This window comes from Lynx rufus, unplaced genomic scaffold, assembly GCF_022079265.1.
Source record: "Lynx rufus isolate CCGP_SWC_20201006 ecotype Redwood Valley unplaced genomic scaffold, mLynRuf1.p SCAF_2, whole genome shotgun sequence".
Classification (NCBI taxonomy): Eukaryota; Metazoa; Chordata; class Mammalia; order Carnivora; family Felidae; genus Lynx; species Lynx rufus.
In genome coordinates this window covers 33,609,477-33,636,489 of record NW_025814834.1, presented here as the reverse complement: position 1 = coordinate 33,636,489, position 27,013 = coordinate 33,609,477, and the positions used below count along the sequence as shown (strand labels likewise).

The following is a 27,013-nucleotide window of genomic DNA, read 5'->3' as shown; positions in this document are numbered from 1 at the left end:
GTTTCTAAGGATATACATAGGAACCAGCCAAGTGGAGAAGAGTTAAGGCTGCTCCAGGGAAAGGAACCACATTAAGGTTAGAGAACATGGTGACACGGGAGAAATGTAAGCAGCTTATAATGACTGGCCCTCAGGGTACATGTAGGGAAGGGAGTGGGGAGAAATGCAGTTAGCTAGTGGGGTAGGCAGAAGCCAGATCATAAAAAGCCATAGCGGCAACTAAGAAATTTTCCCAAAGACTGTGAGATCCCATTTAAACAGGAATTGGTATAACCAGATTTTTATTTTAGAGAAATGACTCTTCCAGCTATCTAAAAAAACAATTGAAGGCGGTAGGATTAGAGGCTAGAACAGATGTCTATTCTTGTTTGAGAGTGAGTGACCAAGAACAGTATCTTCTACAGAATTAAGATCACCACATGAACTGAAATGACCACTTTGTGTGTAGCTCCACCTTTAGCCTCTTTTGTTAATTCCCTTCTTCCTCACAGTCTTCCACCACAGGTATCCTTATTAATCCTACCTTGACTGGAGGGTTTCTCATGTAGTTGATATTTTGTTGCCATACAACTTATATTTAAATCCCATCATCTAGCTTGTCTTCCATTTGGGGCGTGGTAAACTGCCATGTACCTTTCGACCTCTCCATAAAAAATAATTCATGAACTTTGAGAGAAGTTGGTATTCCCAAAGCTAAAGCCAAACCCTTGAGACTGAGCTAGAGTTGATCTAAGAAGAAAGACGTAAGTAAAAGAACTGTTATTTCAACTTGGAAGAAAAATATTGCCCTTGCATTTACTAGGCATTTCCATATTTACATTCAGACTGACTTATAGCTTCTAGATGAGTCTACTTGGCTCCTTTAATAGACCTTCCTGGGGTATGTCTTTAGCTTGGAGATTTTCTCAGGTCTTTAGTAACTGTTTGATATGCCCATCTCACCCTCCTCTTCATCCAAGAAGATTTAAAGTAAAAATGTGTAGCATAAATAACGTCTTAAATCTTACCCCAAGTATTTGATAGTGACAATACCAAGAGGCCATCTTGGGTCTTGGTTTCCTGCACTAAACAAGCAGATCAAGATTTATTATAGCATGTCCAACACTCCATAGGTCATAGACATCTTGAGTCATATCATATAAAATAAGTATTTTTAGATATCATTTTTAAGGAAAGGTCATAGCACTATGTAAAGGAACCAGAATTACCCTTCCTTTTATGGTTTAATCTATACTGGGAAGATTTTTTTTTAATTAATCTGGAATTTGCCTTTGCATTTTCCATCTTTGACCAAAAATACAAAACCATGAAGGTACAAAGGCTGACTTTTAGGACTTCTCCCACTGGCTTCGGCTGGGCTCAGCAGGTCCAAGTGCAAAGCTGTGAGAAGGCAAAAGTGCTTTCTGAGATCTGCTTGGCAGTGGATATATCCCCTCTCCAATGAGGAACCACTGCAAATTATGAAGAAAGTGTCATGGGAGCATACTAAGGATCAAAGAGTAATCATGCCTTAGAAATGGCATGTGTGAGAAAAGGCCCTACACATATTTAAAGAGGCTCCTGCCAGCACCTCCAAAAGCTACTGCCCTTGTAACCACAGAATGTTTGGCCACGTGGAGCCTGCAAGTCTCTTGTTCTTTCCAAGCCCTGACACACGACCATGAAGGAGCCAGGTGGCCCGGTTTGCCTGATAAGATGACTTTTTGGTTTGGTCTCTATTCTGATACCAGATGAGGCCCACCAGAGTATCCCATACCAAGGAAAATAAGTTTTCTGAAACAATGGGAATAAATATGATTATATTTCATTTTTATCAAAACAATGAATAATGATAACTTCAGTATTAAACACCATTAACATAAGTTTAAACAGAAGGAAATTTTAAGGCACCCTATTCCACGCTAGAATCAGATACTCTTTCCTGTTTTTGAGTGTTTGGTGAAGGATCCCATGATTTGAAGAAGGCAGAAGAGTTTGGGATGAGACCCCATCTAGCAAGGGTCATCTCTGAAACTGCCTGATTATCTGGTGGGAATGCTATCTCCTTGCTAAAAGCCTGTGGTTAGATTAATGCTAGCAGTTGAAAATCTGCTCTGGCCTGATGGTGGGCAGCCAGAGAAGGAATGTGTTTTCTGTTTATCTCTTTAGTGGCAGAAATATTCATCACAGAAAGACTCCGAGCTCCCAGTTTCAGGCAGGCCTAGAAGTTGTGCAGTCTGTAGTCTGTGAATGTACACACCAGCTCAGAATGATGAGAAAGAGCCAGGCCTGTGTTCACAGCCAGTTGCCTGCATTGGTTGATGGGTCAGTCAGTTCCTTCAGCTTGATAACAGGGGTAGATCCTGCCTCATTGTTCAGAGAGGAAGTTTTACCACCCCCATTGCTTTATCTCCCAGGAATGTAGTTTGAGCTGTGTCTCCTCCTTGACAGCTTGGACCTCAGTAAATTACCAGGGTCCTGACCCAAGAGATGGAGAAGTCCTAAGCGATTTTTTTTAGTCTCCTATCTAAAAATGTGTTTACATTTCTTGAACTCTGGCTGACTGATTCATTCTCCTGGTGTTGCAAGAACTTTCTTTATGCATTAGAATTTATAAGTTTCATTTCTAAGAAGCCCAAAGTTCCTTCCAAGCCACAGTGAAGTGAACCTCATCTCAATGCAATTCTACTGGGCTGGGTTTGTCCAGAGGATGGATCACGGCCAAGCAGCTGTGATGTGGCAAGCACAAGTCAGGCTAATGGAGGGAGTGTGATGTGGAGGGAAAAGTATTAGATGCTATGTTGGGAGATCTGGGTTCAGATTCTGGTCTTACACTGTTTCAAGGAACAGCCTTAAGCCAATCTCATGAAGCCACTCTCTGGACCTCAGTTCCCCCAGCTGTTTTAAAAAAGGAATGTTTTAAATCAGTCCTAAAGCCATTTCAAACCAGAAGAACAGGACAGCTGAAAAACAACAGAAAACGAAAGGTTGGCCCACAAGGAATGAGTAGAGGTTTCAAGTCAAAGAGACAAAGATGCCACAGGCTCTTAAAAGTAACAAGCATGGAAATAAGTTTTTGTTGGACACTCAACTCACACTAGAGACTAAAACCCTTGTTAGTGGAGCCATGTGCTTAGCTAAATCTGTTCCCCAAATAAACATTCCTTTATAAATATTAAATTTACTTTCTTAGGGATAAAAAGAAAAGCAAAACAAATTCTATCCTTTTGCAGCACGGGGTTTGAGTCTTGGGCTCAAATCCTTACTCAAAACCTCACTAGTGGTACAACCTTAGGTAGATTAGTTTACCTTTCAAGCCTCAGCTTCCACACCTGTGGAAAGCAGTGATAACTCAACCATGGAGGAAAGCCACACAGATTAACATCGTCTTCGAGGCACCTGCTTTATGGAAAGTTCCATGATCTCCCACCAGCCCTACTTTGGCCTTTGCCTTTGTTTGCTTTATGTTTCCACTTCTTTTCTTTTTTTTACTTTTTTTTAGTGTTTACTTATTTTTGATAGAGAGGGAGACCCAAAATCCGAAGCAGGCTCCAGGCTCTGAGCTGTCAGCACAGAGCGCAATGCAGGGCTCGAACCCACGAACCAGGAGATAATGACCTGAGCTGAGGAAGGACACTTAACCAAATGAGCCACCCAGGCGCCCCTTTATGTTTCCACTTCTGTTGCCCCTCCACATTATGAGGGAAAAGGGAAATCTCTGATCCCTCTATCTGGAAGGTTGCAGAAGCATTTTCTTCAGTGAAGTACAATCATACAAAATTTATATTCAACAGTATCAGCAGATTTTTTTTCATCAATATTTCCTTTTTAATTTCAGCTGTATCTGAATTTTAGTAGCACAAAGAATTTACTTTTGTTCTTTTAAAAAGCAACCAAAACAAGAAAAATAGAAATTTGAGTGTAAGTTCTCAACACTATACTTAACATGGTATTTATACTGTGCTTATAGTGGGGTCCAGGTGTCGTTTAGTGAGTAAATATGAATGCCATAGGTGTATGTGTGTTTATAACCCTATATACATGAACTAGGTGTGTTTGTATATAGTATATATAAAAATTAATGAGACCTAGATCTGACAGCTCTGATCCTTTTCTGATTTTCACCATAGCAAACAATGAATCCAGAACCTATCTTCACACGAATCTTAATGAAACCTCACCTTTGACCCAAAAGCCAGAGAAGCAGGTACAGTATTGACTCTGAATGAGCATGAGACTGGGAGGCTGGACTATTGGGTTCTTGCCTCAGTTTGCTGTGTGACCCTGGGTAAGAGTCTTCACCTCTCTGGGCCTCATTTGCCTCATCAGTAAAATGAGACAAATGGACTATAAAATCACAGAGGTTCCTTGGAATGTCTTAACTCAGCTTGGACTGTTTTGTGTGGCTCTTCATGTGCCTGAATAAGTTGAATAGGCCTCTCCCTGACTTCTACAAAGCCAAAAAGGGAAGAGGGAAAACAGAAAGGCAATAGCCACTCAGACTCTGTACTAAAGGGCCCATTTTTTCCCATCCAATTCTCATTCCTAATGGGGAGGGAAAAAAAAAATAACAATCAAGAAAAAAATGTAAGGCTACTGTGAAAAAAGGAGAAGTATGTTTCATCTGGATGGGTCAGAAATGTCTATTGGTGTTTCAAGGACATACATTCATAAGTATCAGTTTGTTACTTCATTTGAAGCTTTGAGGCTGGACTGTCTTCAAATTCACTCTAGAGAGACAACTCAGGAGGAATTCCTGGAGCTGTACCCAGGGTCTCAGAGAACCTGAGGCAGAAACAGCGCAGTTCCAGGGCACGCTCAGGTCTCTCGACCTGCTGGGCCACAGCCTGGGCAGACAGAGGGGTGCATGATCTCTATTTCTCCCTTATCTCCAACTTCCTGCCACAGCCTGGCTTTCTCCTCTTTCCTCACATTTATTAAAAAACAATAATAATAAAAGTAGTTTTAGTTTCATGTGTGTGCCTAGCTGGGTTCTGAGAAAGGACCTGAACTCTCACTGTTAGAACCCCGGGCCGGGTCAGGCCTCCACTGAGGTAAAACACAGCTGAGCTGACCCTTCTTGCTACTGAGGAAACACTGAACCAACGTTTGCATTTTTTTTTTTTTTACATGCCTGCTTTGAAGACAGCCTTTATGAGGGATCTAGAAGGTTTTCTTTTTTAAGACAGTCTGTAACCAAGGAAAATATACCCTGCTATATTTTGATAATTCCACAATTCCAAAGGCCTTGCAGATGCCTCACTTACCCGAAACGCACTCCAAATTCACACAGCTCCCCTGGTTGTATTTCAGGAGACCTAATATCTCCAGCAATAAAACAGTGGCTCAGTCACGTCAGATGAAGCCCTAGACTGAATTATTAGCCTTGCAGTCAGAAAGAGGAACACCAGGCCGAGGGTCTTAAACCCTAATCCTGGATTTCCCCAGAGAAGCTGTGGCAAACCAGGTTACTGAGAACCTCGTGTGCCTTTTTTGTGAAAGGAGGGCCGTTCCTCCCAACAGAACCAGTTGGTTTGTTCAAGTCACAGTGGTCTTACTTCCTTTAGAAGTAGCCCCCAAGAGGAAAGCCATTCGAGGAAAAGCCTAGGGAGCCCCACCAGCCCCTAAACACAGAGAAAATGGCAGGGGGCGGGGGAGACTGAGGAAGGTGGAGGCTGCTCCCATGCCTCCCCACCCCCTTACTTCTTGAGGCTAATGGCCCTTTATTAGATTAATCACTGACTTCAATTTTAACTACTTCCTCAACCTACTCCATGTAAATGACTAATTTCATGTTTACTATAAAGCATCTGGAAAGGATTTAGAAACAAATTTCTGCCCAGCAGATTTCAGTTACGTACCTTGATGGGCCGCTGGCAAATCCAGTGGATTCCTTGCAGGGTTGCCTTCCCACTCTGAAGCAGGCTAGGATAGCACACAAAATTGATCTTTATCAGCATCAGCAGTTTCTACTTTTCTTTCCTTCCCATTAATTCCTCACTGACTCGCCCTCTCCCTCCCCTCACTGGGGTCTGACCTTATTAGGCGTTTAGTCACATAAAGCACTTTTACTTTTTATCATTGCGCTAGCTGTGAGGAAAGAAAGAGAGAAAGAAAAAACCCAGAGGTGGAATATATGGGCATCCCCATGTTTCCACGAGAAGTCACAGACCTAGACGTGGAAAACAGTTTCTGACGCGTGGGTGAGAGGAAAAGCCAGCCGTGACCGGGTTCGTGGATTTAGCCCCTGGGCGCGGGAGGCTGCCTCCGGGCGCCCCCTAGCGGCTGCATTTGAAGCCTCGAAGGCTCGTGTGCGTCTGTTCCGTGGAACCGAGCGGGAAGGACTGGGGCTCCGGCCTCCCACACAAGGGGTGGCAAATTGCGCGACTAGGTCCTGAGTCGCCCCTTCCACAGCCGGCCAAGGATCAGGGCCTCGAGGCAAATCCACAAGTAGAAATCGGAGTAGCAACGACATCAACAACTTCCTGGGAGTTGGAGGAGGGGGTTAAGCGGAAAGAGGGGGAAGAAACGACAAGGGGGAAATGTGCAGATGAAAAGAGCAGTGAAAAAAGAAAAAGGAGACAAGCAGACATGTTTCAACTCCAAGCTCCCATTTCCTCTTTCAAATGAACGGCCTCCCCACTGTGAACAGAATCAAGTATTTATGAAGGCATTTTTTGCATATTAATGGCTGCACACGGAGCATTGCCAGTTCTGAAGTCCTAAAGGTATGATGCCCTTTTTTTAATGCAGGTCCTTCAAACTCCTCACAGAATTTGGTATTCTCCTTCACGTATATTTTCCTTTCTGCCTTGTGGCTCCTCCTCGGGTCTTTCATTTGATTAAGAGAAATGAGTTTCCACTACCGTCAGCGACCGAGTACTGCTCTTACCTCGGTGGCTGACATCAATCGCGCGAGAAGCTTCTCCTCTTCCCCAGGGCCTCTCTGTATAGAGGCTGCAGGTTGGGTGAGGTGACCAGCACCTAAAAAGAGTATTAAAATTGTAAATGAAAATACCAGCAGGAAACGTTAACATATCTATGCTGGAGGGGCAGAAAAAGCAAAACTGAAAAAAAGTTTTTTAAAAATTGCGTTAACTACAACAGCATTGCTATCTATACTTGATAAAGATTACATTAAATGTTAAAAGGAAAACATTGAGAACCAGTTAGAAAAACAAGTAAAAGACATAAACAATTTATATCAAAAATAATAGCAATAGAAAACAAGTATGGAAAATATTTATCCTGAGTAGCAATTTAAATGCAGATTGAGGGAAACTGGAGGTACCATTTTATATTTGAGATGTATGCCTCCTCTCACTTTTTTTTTTTAATATTTTAAAGTTTATTTATTTATTTTGAGAGAGAGAGAGGAGAGAGAGAATCCCAAGCAGGCTCTGCGAAGCCCAACAGGGGGCTCGATCTCACCAAATGTGAGATCATGACCTGAGCCAAAATCAAGTGTCAGAAGTTTAATAGACTGATCACCCTGGTGCCCCAAAGTTTTTTTTTAAGTTTGTTTGTTTGTTTGTTTGTTTGTTTTTAAGTAATCTCTACCCCCAAAGTGGGGCTCCAACTCAACTCCAAAATCAAGAGTCACATGCTCTTCCAACTGAGCCAGCCAGGTAGTCCATTCTCCCACTTTTTTTTTTTTTAATGGCAACACCCAGTACTATGTTTTGGTAAAACTGGTACACTTATACACTTCTGGTGAGTTGCAATTTGGTTCAATCCAGTTGTAAAGCAAAATGGCAGGCAATATAACTTGTGAAGCATGATAAAATATTGCTACTCATTTATTCAGTACTTCTGACTCCTAGGAATTTATCTTAAGGAAATAATTCAGCTGAAAAAATGAGTGAAGATGTCCACTGCAGGATTATCTATAATAAGGAAAAATTGGAAACAGCCTCATAGTCCAACATCAAAGAAATGATTACATTAATTATGACATATCCCTCTCGGTGAAAGGTTTAATTCATTCATTAAAAATGATACTTGTTCATACTAGAAACTGTAATTTAATACTAACAGTTTAACACAAGGTTTCTCAACCTCCACCCCATGAACACTTTGGGCCAGATATTCTTTGTCATGGGGAGCTTTCCTATGGGTTGTAGGATGTTTAAGCAGCATCCCTAGCCTTTACCCAGTGGATGCCAATAGCACAATCTCTCAGTTGTGACAATAAAAATGGTGTCCAGACCTTGCCGAAGTCCCCTGTAGGGGAAAATCACCCCTAGTTGAGAGCTATGGATTAAATTTTAAAAGTGGAAATCAATGTAATTATTAACTAGAACTGCAACCATGTAAAAAAAATAGAAAATTTTCCTGGAGAAATTCAGTGCCATGCCTTTGGGAATGAGTAACAAAAGGTAGGGAGTAAAGCCTACTTCTCTGGACAGGGAGATGCAGACAGCTAATTCTCTTAGAAATCAGTGCTGGGCCCAATCTCACTTATTAGCTTCAAAAATATCTCCAAGAAGGACGCCTAGTGACATCTTCAATCTGCAAGGAAAAGACTTGCAAATAATGCATGCAAAAAATTTCTGTCATGCTAATTTGAAATTAGGGCCGTGTTGAGTTGAGGTTTTTTTAGTTTGTCTTATTTTTCACTATTATTCATTTTTCTTTCAAAATCCTCCCTGTAAGAAGGAAAAATGAATCAAGAGGAAAGCTAGTTTTATTCACATCTGGCTTTAAATGATCTAGGAGTCACAGTAAACAACAAGTATACAGAAAGCTAAACAAGAGGCAATATCATAGTGCCATTATTTTTTAACTACTGTTAAAATTATTTAGTTTTTGCTAAATTGTTGGAGAGGGTCACCAGAATTCTTCTTCTAAGGATCTCAACCCCTTTTCACTGTTTTATCCCACTGACCCTAGACTTTGGGGGACAATGAATTTACCTCTTTTTCTGAAAAGTTTGGATCTCAAACTATGAAACTCTCTTGTCCACACAGATCTATTTATGTAAGCTTGGAGCAAGAAGGGTCCTTAGCCCAGTGGTTTATAGAGCTATCAGGGCAGAGAGGTTGTCAGTAAAGAGTATCAAAGTACAAGCTCAAACCTTAATTAGATTTCCCAAGAATCATTGCATCTCTTTGTTTAAAATAAGAAAGAAACTACCTCACCAGTTTTCTCATTGTCAATTTTCTCCCTTTGTTAAGGAAAGCAAACATCCTTTCTTGCATGCTTTATCTTGGGTTTTGTTTTGTTGCTTTGTGGGGATTAGAACTTTGGTAGTGTCCTAAAAATCCTGTTAAACTGGAATTATGTCCTTTTTCCCCATTTCTCATAGCCACTTCTATTTCATCCTGTATTATCTCTTAAGTTCAGGTTTCATGAATTTACAAGAGTATGAATTCATATTTGATCTTAGGTGTCCTAAATTTACTTCTTGGGGATTTCAAAGAGTAGCCTGTAATTCTAGCACACTAAGATTTAGGTTGAATAAACCTATGTTTACCCCATCTGTTTCCTTGGTGGTTTGACAGATGGTGTTCATATCCCCTTTCAGCCTTCCTCTTGCAGGACAAAACACACACATACACACACACATACACACACACACACACACACACACACACACAAAACCCACCTGTAGACACGCTAAGTTTTTGTACAAAAGGGTACAAAGATAACCTTTTGTTTCAATATCCTTCTGATCCATATCCTGCTTTCTATTGAATTTTTTGGCTATTATCTAAAAGAACAAGATACTAATCTTTAAAGACAGATGCCCCCCACCCACCACTTCTGCCTTATTCATCTGTGTATCCCTTGTGTTTACCACAGTTCTTGGCACATGGTAGCTACTGGGAAAAAACTGACCATCTTTAGTTGACATTAAGGACCATGTTCTGGGTAAAAAAGCCATAATCCTCCAAATAGGATTTGAAGAATTGCACTTGTTTTATTTACAGTGATAATGATACGGAAGTTCAGCTGACATTTCTCTAACAACTCACACAATCTCCAGACACTTCCTGCTGTTGGTTGGCACAATTTGGTATTTCAATCTCTGGGTCATGTGCAAATTGAAGATGTCACCAGCCATCTCCTTCTTGGAGATCTTTTTGAGGCTGATAAGTAAGTTTGGGCCTAGCACTGATTTCTAAGAGAATTAGCTGTCCTCATCTCCCCACCCAGAGAAGTGGGCTTTGCTCCCTACCTTTTGTTACTCATTTCCAAACGCATGGTACAGAATTTTTCCAGGTTCCATGCTGGTCCCCTCTCCCTCTTCTTTCCCTCCTCTCCTCCTTTCTCCCTCCCTGGATTTGTAAATAGTTTTGGTTGTGAAGCTTGATTCAAAGGTTTTTTGAAGATCTAAGCAAACTTTAACTTCTGGTTCAACCTCACCCACAGGATTATTTTGTCAGCCCCAAATTCCATTGACAATTTAAGGATAATTTACTGAGAGGGGTTTGTTTTTAATTACAAAACCAGGCTTTTATTACTTGAATTTTCACTGTGACTGTCATTTATTCCAGGACATCTGTATTTATTAATCTATTGGCTGCTAGTTCCAACTAGACACATGATATGTGCCTAGTTGATTTCTTTTTCTTTTTATTATGGAAAATTTCAAACACATGCAAAAGTAGAGGGGCTAGTATAATGAACCTCCATTATATTATAAGTATCTACAGTTATCTCCCCATTATCTTGAGAGGGTCTTTTTAGATGGTAATTACAGTCAATGTTTTTGAGGTTTACTATGTGCAGGGTTTAGGATTATCTCCTTTAATCCTTACAACATCCCTATGAGGTAGGTATGGGTATTATCCCCATTTTACAGATGAGGAAACAGATGTCACAACAGACAGAATCCCATTCAACATGTGACCTGCACTTGTAAAGAAGCCTGCTGGTTTGGGAATCCCACAAAGCTGCATTTAGATCCCTGCTTCTTGCATCCTGGCTGTGTGGTTTCAGGAAGGTATTTAACCTCTCAGAGGCTCAATTTCCTCATCAGTAAAGGATAAAAATATGTCCCTCATGGGGTCATGACAAGAATTAGATGAAACAACATATGGAAAGGGATTAACACAATGTTTGTCACTAAGTAATCCCATAATTTACAATAGTAATTATTATTCCATTGCCCTGCTCTCTGCTTGAAAGCCATTATAAAACAGAAGTTGGGGAGTTTATATATCTAAGGGGTCAGATGTGGAAAATGAGAAGCTTGAAAAGCAGGAATAATTTAAAGCACTGTGAGCCAGTCTACCTAACCATTTTCCCCCACCCCCCATTACACCCAACCACCAAGCCCAAATATCCCCCCAACGAAGTATCCATGCTGTCTGGATTTTGTTTCACTGCTTACAGGTCTACCTATCAGAGATTCCTTTGGGTTTCTCATATCTCATTTTGATTTTTTTTTAATTGTTTCCTGTCTTGCACCCAAGGAAGCACAGCTGAAGGCCTGGGACAGGGGGGAGGCAGAGAATTTTGGCACTAGGAGCACTGGATCCAGCAGTGCTGCCCAGGAAAACTTAGAAGTCAGAGGACAGGAGGACCCAAAGGAAAGGAAGGGGCAGGAAAGAAAGAGAACGGAGATTTTTGTTTCTCTTCTTCCAGTCCTCTGCCATCCCAGCACTACCAGGGCTACTTCAGCTTTTTAGTCCAGCTAAATTATGGGTTAGATCAACTTCAATGGGCCAGTGTAGAAATCAAAGCAACATGGGCATCATTTCTTTTTCTAGTGAAAATCGGCTGATTTTAAATGACCTATTACAGTGGAATCAGTTTGCAAGTTGAGATTCCCTGTCTCTCGGTTGTCTGTCAGATTGGAAAAGTCACACCAGATCCAATGTAAAAAGGAAGTCACACAGTTTGGGGTTAAAGTGTTGGGTTAGAAGCAGGTAGGGACTCGTTCAGATTTCCCACTCTGCATCCCACCACCTCCCGTCTCCCAGTCGAAAATAGGATGTCATCTCTCAATCACAGGCACAGTTACAGCCTGAAGGCAGCCAGACACCCCCTCACAGAAAAAGCTAGTTTCTACCTCCCCTGGGGCAAAAGAGATCACTATTTTGGCTTAAAATTTTTCTCCTCCAGCTCCTGCTAAGCCAGATAAACAATGATTCTGTTATGTCAACAAAGCACTTAATTAAACTGAAGACAATATCAATTAGAACTGATGGATAAGATTTACTTCCAGATAGTAAAAGCCCTGGAATTAAGGTGTCCTGGGTTTCATTATTCAAATGCTCCCTGAGTGGAACATTATTCAAATGCCCCATTTTATAGGTAGGAAAACTGAGGCATAGAAAGCTTAACGAAATGACAAAAGTCAATAAATGAGTTTCTCACAAAAGCTAAGACTGGAGATTGCAGTGTTTCTCTTCCTAATCTAAGTTTGCTAGCTATGAGGCTAATTTGTTAAACACTCAGGAGGATGTCAGATCCTTTTCATAGAGTTGAGGCATAAAAAAGTAGATAGAGACCAAAATTTGTGACAGGAGGAAAAATAAGAAGGCTCTTCTCTGGTTCCCAAACTGTCTCTCTACCATGCCTCCTTGCACAGCCCTCCTAAAACTGTCCACTCAGCACATCTCACCAGCAGCAAATTGCCTTTAGAACACAAAACACAGGCCAGGATGTCAAGTGGCCAAGATGAACAGGATGAACCCAAGTGACAGGCACAGGGACCACAGGGCAGACTTGTGACGAGTGGAACCACACCATGGCTTGGGGTCCTTTCTCCTCAGAAAGAGCCTGTGCAGGCAAATGGGGTTTTGAATTGAGATCCTGGTGTTCCATCAGGCCTCCTAAAGACTAGAGGTCTTCTGTTTCTCCAGGCCAGGGAAACCTAGATTGAGACAAGTTCTCAGAGGAGGACCTAGGGTGGCTGGGGTGGCTGACCTTGCACAGGCAGGGTCTCCTCCCAGTTACCCTGAGTTGATAGTGTATACAAAGCCCCTGGCCCACTGAGATCCCACCCCAGGCAGCCCAGTCATAGGGAGCCCTATAGACCTACATTCCCTTCTTAGCCCCCACTGTGTCCCCATTCCTACTGCATCCTTTTAGTTCCACAGGCTTCCATGGGCAAGAAATAATAGGGCCTGAGAAGGCCAAGTGCTGGGGAACTGGCCAGACCCTTCAGACCCCAGGCAAGAGTGACCCTTTCCAGGATTTGGTCCCCACCCCCCCAGCAGGGAACATGGTGAGGGGGAAGTTCAGAATCCTAGTCCTCCTCACCCCTCCCCACCCCCAGTGACTAAATCTCTCAGATCTATTCATCCCCGCTGGGATTCAGAGTCCCCCAACCCCCAGGAAAGTGGAAGGACAGACTCTCAGCCAAGGAGGGGGGCCTGGTGGTCCAAAGGAGAGACTCGCTCTTTTCCTTTTGTTTGCTCACAGGAGGGGACAAATGCCCTGTGTGCACAGAGGTTTGATGTGACAACTTGATAGACCACATAAGGGTTTCAGCAAAGGCCTCCCGACCCTGCTCTCCATGCATTAAGATAATGATGGGGTGTGTGCCCCAGTACATTTCAGATCTTGGCTACAAAGGCCTTCCTTCCTTCTGTTTTCTTCCTCCAGCTCAGCTTGCCCACAGGTTCCCAGAGACTCTTGGCAGCTTTCTCTCAGGCAGAATGAAGTTGTGAGCTGCGTGGGAGGCAGTTAGACAGCGAGAGTGTTGCAGCCTTCTTAATGAGGGACAATAGCTCCTCTTGGAGCCATTAAGCCACAGCTACAGAGATGGGGAACCCCAATTAGAAAGGAGTGGGAGAAGTAAAGAGGAGGGTCTGAGAGACGCCTGCAGGACAGATCTATATCTTTGGGGCTCTGTGGGCCCCATGGGTAGAGATATAGCTGACTGCGTTTAGGATCTGCTTTCCTTCTTAAGGTAAAACATTCCAGTGACTACATAGCCAACCCTGGGTGGTGACCCTTCAAAATACACAAATTGAAAGGAGGAGGCAAAATTACCAGAGAGAAGGGTTTTTTTTTAAGTTTGTGGCTCAGAGATTATAAGAGTAAGAAAGGAAATTATATTTATTTAATGGACATCCTCTGTAAGTTTTGCTACATTATGTATGTGAGCATATGGATATTTGTATTACAGCGGATAGCTCTCTTTTGTTCTGGCGTTCAACTGAATCACATTATGTTTACAGCAAGATAATAATCCTGGATTTTCCATGGCTCACTCTGTCAGAGTATAAGATTAGCTCTCGAATTCATTAACAGCCATCTCCTTTTAAATGTCAGATAACTTTTTAAATGCCAAGTACTTACGCAACACCTTCTGTGCAATTCAAATCAGCTTTACCAAATTAACTCATTAATCTTTATTGTTTCACTTACTGACGAGAAAGGCTTCCAGGTGTTTTTAGCAGAACATGAAAATATTAAGGTAGTTACAATACAATACAGGTGGGTTTTGATTTTCTGCTAAACATTGACCCTTCCACTGGTTTTGTAATCATTCCCAGCAAAGCATCCATGTAAAAGAAACATAAAAGCTTCAGGCATCTCTCCTTTCTTCTAATTCCCCCATTTTCCTTCCCTTCTATTTTTCGTGTTTTCTTCCCCTTTCTACATCTTCAGATACCTTGACTCCTGTTTGCTATTTATCCTGCTGTCTTTGCTCTCAAAATAGCCCAAGAGTTGCAAGTGTCAATTATGATGGTTCTCCCACCCAGAAACAGAAGGGTGCCTTGCAGGATCAGGGATGGAGCTCAAAGGGCTGCTTAGAACAGGCCTAGAAATCAGGAATTCCACTGTCCTTTCAGAGAACCCCTACCTGGTTTTACCTCTGAATAATCAGATACAGGCTGCACTGACTGCTAAAGATAGATCCTTCCAGAGTTGGCTTCTTCTTGTCCCCCAGTTTTCTGTTCAAGTCACCCTGGAAAGGTTTTCCCTCATCACCCAAAGGCAAGTCCCACCCCTCCCCATCAACTTCCATCTTATCCCATTTCACTGTCTTCATAGACTTATCTAATATCATCCAGCTTGATGGGTGGCTCAGTTGGTTGAGCGTCCGGCTTCAGGTCAGGTCATGATCTTGTGGTTCGTGAGTTCAAGGCCCGTATCAGACTTGCTGCTGTCAGTGCACAGCCCATTTCAGATCCTTTGTCCCCCTTTCTCTGCCCTTCCCTCACTCATTGTCTCTCTCTCTCTCTTTCTCTCAAAAATAAAAATAATTAAAAATAATAAAAAACAAATAAAATCGTCCAACTTATGTATGTGTTTGTTTGCCTGGCACATACAACATCACCAAATAAATAACATTTTAATGAATAAATGAAAAACCATCCCAACACATGGCTTTGTCACCTGATTTTAACTTTCTGACTTTTTCTCTTCTTCTCATCACCTCCCAGAATCCTCTTTATATATTCAATCTTTTCTTTCCTCCAAACCCCCAAACCCCCTTTCACTATCATTTATTTGTTAGAACAGTTGAATGTAATAAGGAAAAACAGTTCTTCACATTCCAGTGACTAGAGAGCCTTCACTGAAGACATTCCATCAAGCTAGAATTCATGGCCCCTAATGTTAAAGAGGTGAGCCATACAGTTGGGAGAATTGTTTTATCACAAAATTTATGGTCAGATAATTTGGAGGGACTTTTCTCAAAGCCTCTCAACTGCCCACTCTTCAATCTGAGCTCCACATAAGGAGTTAAAGTGTCTGACTCTTGACTCTTGATTTCATCTCATGATCTCACGATTTGTGAGACTGAGCCCTGCCCTGTCAGGCTCTGCACTGACACAGCATGGAGCCTGCTTGGGATTCTCTCTCTCCCTCTCTACCCCTTCCCTGCTTGCATGCATGCACGTGTGTATGCTCTTTCTCTCTCTCAAGATGAATAAATAAATAAACATTTAAAAAGAAAGATTTACAGGTCAGATGATTTGGAGGGGCTTTTTTTAAATTTTGTTTATGTTTATTTTTGAGAGAGAGACAGAGCATGAACGGGGGAGGGGCAGAGAGGGAGACACAGAATATGAAGCAGGCTCCAGGCTCAGAGCTGTCAGCAAAGAGCCCAACATGGGGCTCAAACTTGTGAACCACACCAACATGACCTGAGCTGAATGAAGTTGGACGCTCAACCAACTGAGCCACCCAGGTGCCCCTTGGAAGGACTTTTCTCAAAGCCTCTCAACTCCCCAGTCTTCAACCTGAGCCCCACATAAGGAGTTAAAGTAATTCTAACCATTGGAACTGGCTGTGAGTACGCTTTTGTCTTCTGGGCTAACACAAAACCTTCTCTGGAAGATAATGGAGAAGTTTCCCTCAAATCAGTATTGTCTGATTTCTATTATTCCACCCAGTGATTCATGCATGATTTTGGAAGCTAGAAAGCTTCAAATTTTTTGTGTGATTCTAGCTCAGACCAAATGTTTTCATTTGATCTAGAAACAGGGAGGGGCTATCTTACTCCAAGAAGCTAATCAGATGTATGACTGAGATGACAAAAAATTGGGTATGTAATTGTCCAGGAAAGTCTTTATCTCTAGCCATATTTCAAAACAAAGGAAATGGGTGGGGGCGTGCATCAAAATGAGGGCTGCTTGTGGGGGCCCAACAGTTAATTCATCATTAATACTTTAAAGTAATATAAATGTTATAGGAAGGGGAGTTTATAATGGCCCAGAGAGACAGACATCTGAGATTTAGTCTACTAGAAAATATGGAAATGATCAAATCCACACCCAGGGTGATCTCATGGCACACTAGTGACCCCAGCAAGTCAGCCCTAAAGAATAACAAATAACTTTCTTCTTTGTGAAGGAGGAGCCAGTGCTATGGAGAGGATAGGTCTCTGGAGGTCAGCACATACTTCCTGTTAACGATGTTCTCACTGGCTCTACCCATTGTAATTGAATTGGGCTATAACATGTAGCTTGCACCCAATGTGATTGTTACTCTTTTGTTCAGCAAATGTGTATCAAGTATCTGTTTGTTTCCATACCCTGTGCTAGGCACTACTGTTACCTAGAAACAGCACAGTCATGGTTCTTGCCCTCATGGAGCTTGTAGTCTAGTGGGGAGGGGAGTTGGCTGCACAGCATGAGCATCATTGTGGGCAATGAGGGAAGTGCTCAGTGCTCTGGATGTCACGGAAGGTACGTGGGACAAGCAAGCCAGACCGGAAGGATGAGGAGGAACCCAAAGGGAGGAATGTGTTCCCAGGAGGAGGAAGGACAGTCTCCAGGAACTGACCTTGGAAAGGTCAGTATTGATGGTAGTTCTTTGCACTTGCTATTCCCACAGTGAAGTAAACAGTTCCTGCAGAGAGCCCCACAGAACCTTCCCTGACCTTCTTCAGAGCTTTGCTCAAAAATCACTTTCTTATGGGGCCTTCCTGCTTAAAATTGCAGCCTACACTGCCATCCCAGCTACTCCTTACTCCCCTCTCTGCTTTATTCTTCTCCAAGTCACAAATCACTGGCAGACATAACTTATGTTCCACTTACTTGTTATCTCTTCCCTCTCAATGAAATCTATGTGTAGTTTTCATGGGGCTGGAGACTTGTTTGCTTCTTGCACTGCTGTATCTGCTCTACTGGGCATAGAAAAGGCACTCAATAAATATTTCTTGAATGACTGAATGAGGCAGGAGAGATAGTCCAGGGCCAGGCAAGAAGGGTCTTATAAGCTTTTTAAGTGGGTTGGCCTTCATGCTGAGGGCAAGGGCCTTTGAATGTTTTAAGCAGAGTGGTATGGTCCACTTTGCATCTTGGAAAGATCAACCGGGTTGCAGTATGGAGCATGGGCTGGAAAGCGACATCAGATCAAACTTTGTTGTGTTCTGAATCATGACATCATTTTCATGTTGTGGTAACAGGAGAGAGAGCATGGCCCGAGACATTGGAGAGGCCCTAGGCCCCTGTATTAGCCCATTCTTCCTTCCTTGTTGCTAGATTCGTCCAAATCACTCCTCCTAACACATCAAATACATTTTAAGGTTGCAAATAAACTGGAGTATTGCTGTAACTTTATCTGCAAGGTAGATTTGATAACCATTTGTGGAAGCTATATGGAGTCTGGGGCACACGGTAATTACCAGCTGCATAGCTTTGGGCTAATTACGTTAAATAACTCTCAGAGCCTGCAGTTCCTCATCTGTGAGATGGGAATACCAAGAACTGCCTCACAGGGTTGTTATGAGGATTCAATAAAATGATTACAATCCTGAAACACAGGAAGGTCCTTTTTTCCACTTTCCTATTACACTGACCCCAGGTATGAATTAATAACCAGTCTTGGATTATCCTCTATATATATATATGGGTCCCCTGTGTCTTCAATGATAAAAATAGGTGTTATGACTAGTGTTCCAACGATGAAAAATTACTTTCTATAAATATTTGGGGATTTAGACTAGCTCTTGTCGCACTGTATATCATTCCTATGAAAGTTGGGCTTTCTGCTTCTCTTCACAGGGAGCCCAGCAGTCCTTGGAGGCAGCAGCTCAGAAGAGAGGAGAGCCTCAAAGTTGTATAAATAAAGGGCTGATATGTTCAAACAGAAAAGAATTTTACACGCGCAAGCTGCACATCGACATGACGCCGTTCCTGAAGGTGATCTCACACTGAGAAGACGAGGAGTTTTATAGACACATACACAGGCATCCCAGTTAATACATTTCTGCATGGTACAAAAACAGCTTCAGAAGTCCCTCAGAGTTCCTGCTTTATCAGAAAGGACAGAAAATAGGCAGTTTGTAGCAGATGAAGGAAGAACAAATTAGGACGGTAATCACAGCCAGCCATCGGGGACAAATCAGTTGGGTGTCTGGTTTGGGTGGTGGGGGACAAAAAAAAGAGATGAGAAAGGATAACCTTGAACTACCTCATAAAACAAACAAATATAATTCATTTTATCTTGACAGTAGCTAAAATAATTGTTACTGTTTTATCACTGTAACTGAGTAGAGCTGGTATTCTGACTGGAGAAGACTTATTTTTGGTAACTATTTACAAGTCAACTGCATATCCTCTTTGGATGTCTGACCTTGTTGTCTGTTCTCTGAGAGTTCATTATTCTCCTAAGCTCAGTTTCATATCTAGTTAAGGGTGCTGAGAGTTGCTATGGTGGGGATGTCATTTGTCCACCTTTGCAATACTCTGTCCTGCCCCAGCATCTAACACAGTGCCTGGCACATGGAAGGTGCTCCCTAAATGCTCCATAAATTGACTGCCTTCTTATCCAACAGCCCTTTGGGCTTAGGGTTCTCTTCTTACCCATTCTTTGCCCCCCTCGGAGCTAAATGGACCAGAAATAAATGATCAGGGAGTAAAAGAAACTAATCAGGAACAAAGCAAGACTCCATAAATTGACTGCCTTCTTATCCAACAGCCCTCTGAGCTTAGGGTTCTCTTCTTACCCATTGTTTGCCCTCCTCAGAGCTAAATGGACTGGAAATAAATGATCAGGGAGTAAAAGAAACTGATCAGGAACAAAGCAAGCCTTGGCTTAGAAGGATCTCAGATCCTTTATACTACCCTAGAGAACAATATCCCAGGCCCTTGATAGTGACGAGGAAAGACAGAAACAGAGGAGAGGAAACCAAATATATGTAGGTTCGTGATGGTGGCACTATTCAATACTATAGACTGTCAGAGACTTCAGGGGTCATGAGGGTCACCCTCATAACCTCAGCTAATCCAGAGTTCTCAGGTCACATCTTCTCTGGGCTACTCCAATCCCAGCCAGAACTGACAATGTGGGGCTTTGATGAAGAGTGATGTATTTACCCCAAATCTGTCTCACTCTGTGGCTGGGCTCTGCTTTCTTCTGTTTCCTCTTAGATAGGCTCTTTCCCCATGTAACAAGAGGACTATTGACTTCTCTTTCTAGATCATTCTGGAACTGAATCTTATTGACCCAAGTTGGGTCACATGCCCATGCCCAAATGAATCACTGTGGCCAGGAAATTGGAATACACTAACTGACTCAGCTTGAGGCTACAGGGACTAAAAGTGGGGAGAGGAAGAATGTTTCAAAAAAGAAAACAGGGTCCTTATAACCAGAATAAGAAAGAATGATTCTGGGCAGGAAAAAAAAATGCTACAAGTATTCAAAACAATTACTTTGATTCATTTCTTATTATATTAGTTTCTAGGGCCACCAAACAAAGTACCACAGACTGGGTAGCTTAAACAATAGAATTTATTTTCTCACAGTTCTGGAAGCCAGAAGTCTGAGATCTAGGTGTTGGCAGGATTGGTTTCTTCTGAGACCTTCCTCCTTGGTTTGTAGATGGTCATCTTTTCCCTGTGTCTTCACATGGCCCTCCCTCTGTGTGTGTGTCTGTGTCCTAATCACCTCTTCCTCTGAGGACACCAGTAATATTGGATTAGAGCCCACCCTAATGATGAATGCATCTCATTTTATGGTTTAAAAAATTTTTTAATGTTTATTTTTAAGAGAGAGAGACAGAGTGTGAGCAGGGGAAGGGCAGAGAAAGAGGGAGACACAGAATCCAAAGCAGGCTTCAGGCTCTGAGCTGTCAGCGCGGAGCCAAACATGGGGCTCGAACCCACAAACCATGAGATCATGACCTGAGCCAAAGTCAGATGCTTAACCTACTGAGCCACCCAGGCATCCCTGTTTTTAAAGACCGTATCTCCAAATGCATTCACAGTCTGAGGTACTGATGATGGTGGACTTCAATATACAAATGTTGGAGGAACACAATAGAGCCCAAAACACCTACACTAATGAAACTATTCTTTTTTTCCTTAGCATCAGTTTAGTTCTCCCTTTAAGGCCTAAAGAATTCTGGTTGGTACTTTCCAGGATGAGGTATCATCAGTATCATCACTATTCATTCCATCTATAGTGAGCATCTACTGCTACTCTGTGCCTGACCCTTTCTGGGCATTTGGAATACATCAGCAAACAAAACAGACCGAGATCCTTGTCCTGCCCCAGGCAACACGTATAGTATGTTCAAAGGTGATAATTACTATGGAAATGAGATAAGTATATTTAGGGAACATCTGGTAACTGCAGAATTCAGAGTATTGAATTTATAATAATTGTTTTGCGTATTTAATGTCCACAGTGCTTTTGTGGTACACTTTTTGTTCAGTAATGTTGGTACCATGTTACTGAGGGAAGGGGATGACCATCCCTAAGGTCCACTTTCTGGTCCACCCTTTTTAAGACTAACAGAAATTGTAACTCAGTCTGCTTCTACAGGGGACTTATAGGGACACACTAGGCTTTCTGACTCCCAAACTGTCCTTGCCCAAAAGAGCACACCCTTTCTTGCAAATGTTCAGTGTTAAAACTCTCCTTAGGTAGACTTTTTATTTGACATGGTAGCTCCTAGATTCTTAGGGGTTGCCTTCTAGAAAAGGACAAATCTCAGGGCTTGTATAGAAAAGGATGGTGAATTCAAACAGAAAGTTCTGTCCTCAGTTTCTTGAGCTTTATAGAAACCAATTCATTCTACACATGTCATTTGTGTATTTCCTGTCAATCCACACGACATTTCATTCATTTTTCCTAGTGCCTATAGGAAGCATTGCACATTTCAGGGGATAAGGGTGGGAGATAAAAATATCGAGGCTGAAAAGGGAAATGGAAAGAGATGCAAATAATCATAATTGCTAACATTACTGAGCACTTTCTCTGTGCCAGACTCTGTTCTAAGTTTTACATGCAAGAACTCATTTAATTCACAAAACGAATCTAGGAAATAAGTATTATCCCATTTTACAGGTAAGAAAACTAAGGCATTGAGAGGTTAAGTAACTTCCCAAATGTCATACAGTTGGTAAATGACAGGAACAAGATAAAGACAGCCCATCTCCAGAGCCCATGTTTTCAACCATCTGCCACAAAGCCTCACTGAAGACGCCAAATGAGTGACAGTCATTTCTGTGACTGTGCTTCCTTTTTAGTAAAATGGAAATCATAATACTGGGACCTCCATACCCATCTCTCAATGGTGAGGCAAGGGTCACATGAAACAATAATTTTGAAAGAATGTTCACACCTACAAGAGATTCAACTCATAAAGGAGAAATGAACAAACATTCCTTGACTCCTGCTTAGGACCAGGGCCCTCACATATTGGAAATTTATTTAATTTTCCTACCCCTTTCCTCGTGAGTGTATAGATTCCAGCTGTACAGATGAGGAAATTGGGGACTGGTAAAATGAGACAATGATCAGTGACATGGCTGCCAGCAGAGAGAACTGGGATTCAAAGCCATAAAACCCACAATACGTGATGTTGATGAGGTCTATCTACTACATTCCTATGAAAATTTAATTATACATCTTTGTTTTGGCTTCAGAACCTAGGAGAGGAACAGAGATTTAATAATATAGTTTAATCTTAACACAAGATACCTTATGATTTTCATAAATTGGTTTTCTTTATTAAAGAAAATGTGTGGGGTCTTTTTTTAAATTTTTTTTATTTAAAAAAAAAATTTTTTTTAACGTCTATTTATTTTTGAGACAGGGAGAGACAGAGCATGAACGGGGGAGGGTCAGAGAGACGGAGACACAGAATCTGAAACAGGCTCCAGGCTCTGAGCTGTCAGCACAGAGCCCGACGCGGGGCTCAAACTCACGGACCACGAGATCATGACCTGAGCCGAAGTCGGCCACTCAACCGACTGAGCCACCCAGGCACCCCTAAATTTTTTTCTTTAAATGTTTATTGGTTTATGAGAGAAAGAGACAGAGCATGAGTGGGGGAGGAGCAGAGAGAGAGAGAGACATAGAATCCAAAGCAGGCTCCGGGCCCTGAACTGTCAGCACAGAGCCTGACATTGGCCTCAAACCCACAAGACGAGATCGAGATCGTAACCTGAGCTGAAGTTAGACATTTAACTAACTGAGGCACCCAGGCGCCCCCATGTGGGATCTTTTAATGCATAAGAAAAGTTGTACTACTGCCTTGAAGTTAAAACTCTTAAAGGAGATACTGGTTTTCTTCCATTATTAAGGAGGTCATTTAGATGTATGTATTGTGGTATGTTACACAGACTTTCTAAACGTATTTTCCTAAACAGGCCTTTTAAGAACTCTGTATGTATTTATTATTACTCCATTTCAAAGGTGGAGAGAGTGAGTTTCAGTGATAGGTCATGCGGCTGGCTCCTGGCCCACAGGAGCCCCACATCTGACTCCAGCATCCCATGCTCCTCCAGTCCCCTGGCAGCTCGTCATGAAAGCCTGCTGTGAGCCTAGAAGTACCATGCTCAGATGGGGTGCTGTGCATGAGGGTAGTGGGCAAGACCAGAGGAAGATTCTCCAAGGAGAGATGAGAACTTCAGGTCACCTGGCCGAGCCCCTGTCAGTTGAAGCAATTGAGGCTCAGGGTTTAAGTAACTTGCATGATCTGTAAGGCATGATGTGTAAGAGTCAGGGCTTCCAGGGCAGGCAGTCTGACTCCAGGACCTGCACCCCAGCCACTCAGGCAGCTGTGTCTCATGTCTGGTTTCGGTGCTGCAGTTTGTGTTTACAAAGTGTTTGTTACTATCCCCACCCACCCACAGCCCTATAATACCATACTGCTGCCAGTGCTCTTTCTAAATACAGCTCAGTCATATCACTGGTTTGTTTGAAATTCCTTACCATGTCCCCATTGGCCTTCTGGTTAGATCCTGGCATCAAAGATGTATTTCTTTCATAAATAGAAAAATATAACAAATCAATTTTTTTTAACTCCATACTGCAACCGGCAAAACCTGGCCCCTGTCTAATTCACAATGTCCGTGCACTGCAGCCACCCCAAACTGCCCCCTGACCAGCACATGCCTCTTCCTCTGCCAGGAACTGCCCTACCTCCCTTTCTCTGCAAGACTTAGCACTATGTCCCCTGGTAAACAAACATTCCCTAGACTAATTTAGCTTCACCTTCTGAGGTCCTGCAGAAACCTGTCATAATCTGTCACAACATTTATCACACAGCATTGCAATGCTGAGGTTTTATGTCATTTTTCCACAAGCCAGCAAGCTGCTTGCGAATAGATCTTTCATCCTGGTGCCCCCAATGCCTAGCACATGACCTGGCACACAACAGACACTCAATAAATGTTCATGGGCTGAAGGAACAGATGAAGAGCAAATGACTTGGCCAGAATAACTGAGCTAGGATTGAATTTTCAGTCCTTCAGCTTCTTTGGCACACTCACCAAGTGTCATTACACTTGTTTCAATGTTTCAATCATTCAGTTTAGTCATTGCACTTGTAACTCATATTAAAAATGACAGATTGTGGGGTGCCTGGGTGGCTCAGTCCGGGAAGCATCCAACTCTTCCAGATGAGGTCACGATCTCACAGCTCCTGAAATGGAGCCCCGCGTCCAGCTTTACGCTCAGTGCGAAGCCTGCTTGGGATTCTCTCTTTCCCTCTCTCTCTACCACTACCCCCACCTCACCCTGTGCTGTCTCTCTCTTCTCTCAAAATAAATAAACTTAAAAAAAAAAATGACAGGGGCACCTGGGTGTGTCAATCGATTGGGTGTTTGACTTCAGCTCAGGTCATGATCTATGTCATGGTTCATGAGCCCCACATCAGGCTGGCTGCTGTCAGCACAGAACCCACTTCAGATCTTCTGTCCCCATTGCTCTCTGCCCCTCCCCCGCTCACACGGGCATGCGCACGCGCTCTCTCTTTTTCTCTCTCTCTCAAAAATGAATAAACGTTTAGGGAAAAAAATGACAGGTTGCATTTTGTTTAGTTTTAGGTGTTGTGTGTGTGTGTGTATTTAAGTGGGCTTCACACCCAGCATGGGGGCTCAAATTCATGAGCCTGAGATCAAGTACTGGGTTGGGATCAAGAGTTGGTGCTTAACTAACTGAGCCACCCAGGCACCCCTGTAAAGAGATTATTTTTAACAGTTGTGTAGTATTCCATTGTATGAATTACCATAATGTATTTGACTAGTCCTCAATTGGTAGGACTTTTAGGTGGTTTCAGTCTGTTGCAGTGAATAACCTTAGGTATAAGTCATTTCTCATGTGTGTTCATCTATCTAAAACATGACAGGTTTTTTTTTATAGTTTTCTAAGCAACAGACAGAATTTCAAATTAAGACTACTTCTTGGGGCACCTGGGTGGCTATCGGTTAAGCGTACGACTTCGGCTCAGGTCATGATCTCACGGTGTGTGAGTTCAAGCCCCGCGTCGGGCTTTGTGCTGACAGCTCAGAGCCTGGAGCCTGCTTCAGAAAAAAAAATTTTTTTAATAAAAAAAATAAAAAAGACTATTTCTTTTTCTAATAGGGATGTGCCAGAAGGTTCTTTCAAAGTCCCTGACTCTCTCTGCCTCCATCTCCCCATCTGTAAAATGAGAAGAATATTTCTTGCCCCTGAAGGCTCATAGCTACATATTAAGACTGAAGGTTTATTCTTCTTGCCTTTGAAATTCTTCCAAAGGAGCAAGCTTGTTTCTCCCTTTTAATCCAGTTTCCTGTTAGATTAATAGGGCATGTCTTTCCGTTTATCTTTCTTCTACTCTTATAACTTAGCAGTTTACTATGACTGAGGTGGGTTTTCCTGCTGTAATTTTTCAAAAACCTTTCCATTTATTTAGGGATGATTTTATTTTCTTTACTGCACCAAGACCAAATCCTGTTTGTCTCCAAAATGAGAAATAACAAAAGAAAGAAAATTACTTTGCTCGCTTTAGCAGCACATATACTAAAATTGGAGCAATACAGAGAAGATTAGTGTGGCCCCTGCATGAGGATGCTGTGCACATTCCTGAGCATTCAATATTTTCTTGTATACCTGAAACTAATATAACACTATGTTGACTAACTGGAATTAAAATAAAAACTTAAGGGGAGCCTGGCTGGCTCAGTTGGAAGAGCATGAGACTCTTGATCTCAGAGTCGTGAGTTTGAGCCCCATGTTGAGTATAGAAATTACGAAAAAAATAAACTTAAAAAAATTTTTTTAGAAACTTAATCATAATAAAAGCAAAAAAGGAAGGAAGGAAGGAAGAGAAAGAAAGAAAATCACTTACCTGCTCTAGCTCTTTTATGTCAGAATCTCATTGGCTACAAACGGTAAGCTAACAAGTGAAAAAATACACAGGGTAAAAAGCTATAGGGTGAGAAGAGAATGTCAAACAAATTAGATTAATTGTCTCTTTCCAGAGCAGCTTGGGTATTTGATAATTAAGTGGAAAAACTGATTGTCACTAAAGGTAGAGGAACTTTAGTCCTAGGAGAAACTTCCAGGGCTCTCCATATCCAATTCCTTCTTTGTAGCTGAAGTGAAGCTAGGGACTCAGCAGAGATCCACGTGACAAAGATCAAGAGCTGACTTCCTCAGACACATGTGGCTTTACTTAAGTCTTTGACTCTACCTGTCACATCACTTTGGCTACCAACGAGTTTCTCTTCTAATCTCTAGAGGAGATCAGTGACTCTCAATCCTGGCTACATGTTGGAATCACCCAAGAAACTTTAAAAATGCCCTAGTTCCAGGGGCGCCTGGGTGGCTCAGTCAGTTGAGTGTCCAACTTCAGCTCAGGTCATCATCTCACAGTTCATGGGGTCAAGCCCTGTGCCAGGCTCTGTGCTGACAGCACAGAGCCTGGAGCCTGCTTCAGATTCTGTGTCTCCCTCTCTCTCTGCCCCTTCCCTGCTCATGTTCTGTCTCTCTCTGTCTCTCAAAAATAAATGTTTAAAAAAAAAATTTTAAATACCCTAGTTCCAGAAAGTCTGATTTTATTTTTGGGGGGTAAATATTAGATATCATACCTTTTAAATAATTCTAACTCATAGCCAGGGTTGCGAACCACTATTATGGAAATTTCTAGATGGTGGATTGCAAGCAATTTGTATGACTGAGAGAAAGAAGGAAGAGGGGATTCAATGTGATAAGAAACCTAATCCGTGGCAACCTTGGAAACTCCACAAAAGGCCAATCTGACCCTTTTGCTTCCTTGCCTTACACCTTCAGTACTTTCCATTTGTTCAAGATAAGACCAAAGCCCTTAATCTGCCTTCAAGTCCTTGGGAGTCTGATTCAACCCACCCTTCCTATTCTTTCTGCCTCTGCTCTCATCACATCA

The 27,013-nt window shown here is 42.2% G+C and overlaps 1 protein-coding gene and 1 non-coding gene across 3 annotated transcripts in view; both read left to right on the top strand.

Moving 5' to 3' along the window:
• KIAA2012 (KIAA2012 ortholog) overlaps positions 1-27,013 on the top strand; it is a 109,039-nt gene that overhangs the window by 51,447 nt on the left and 30,579 nt on the right. For both annotated transcript variants that reach the window (XM_047084827.1, XM_047084826.1), the window contains exons 13-14: positions 4,110-4,186; positions 18,399-18,536. In XM_047084827.1, the coding sequence (XP_046940783.1) occupies positions 4,110-4,186; positions 18,399-18,536 (215 nt within the window). The remainder of the gene's footprint in view (positions 1-4,109; positions 4,187-18,398; positions 18,537-27,013) is intronic.
• LOC124516743 (U6 spliceosomal RNA) lies at positions 25,606-25,712 on the top strand. Its single transcript, XR_006963149.1, has one exon. It is a non-coding gene; the product is annotated as a U6 spliceosomal RNA (small nuclear RNA).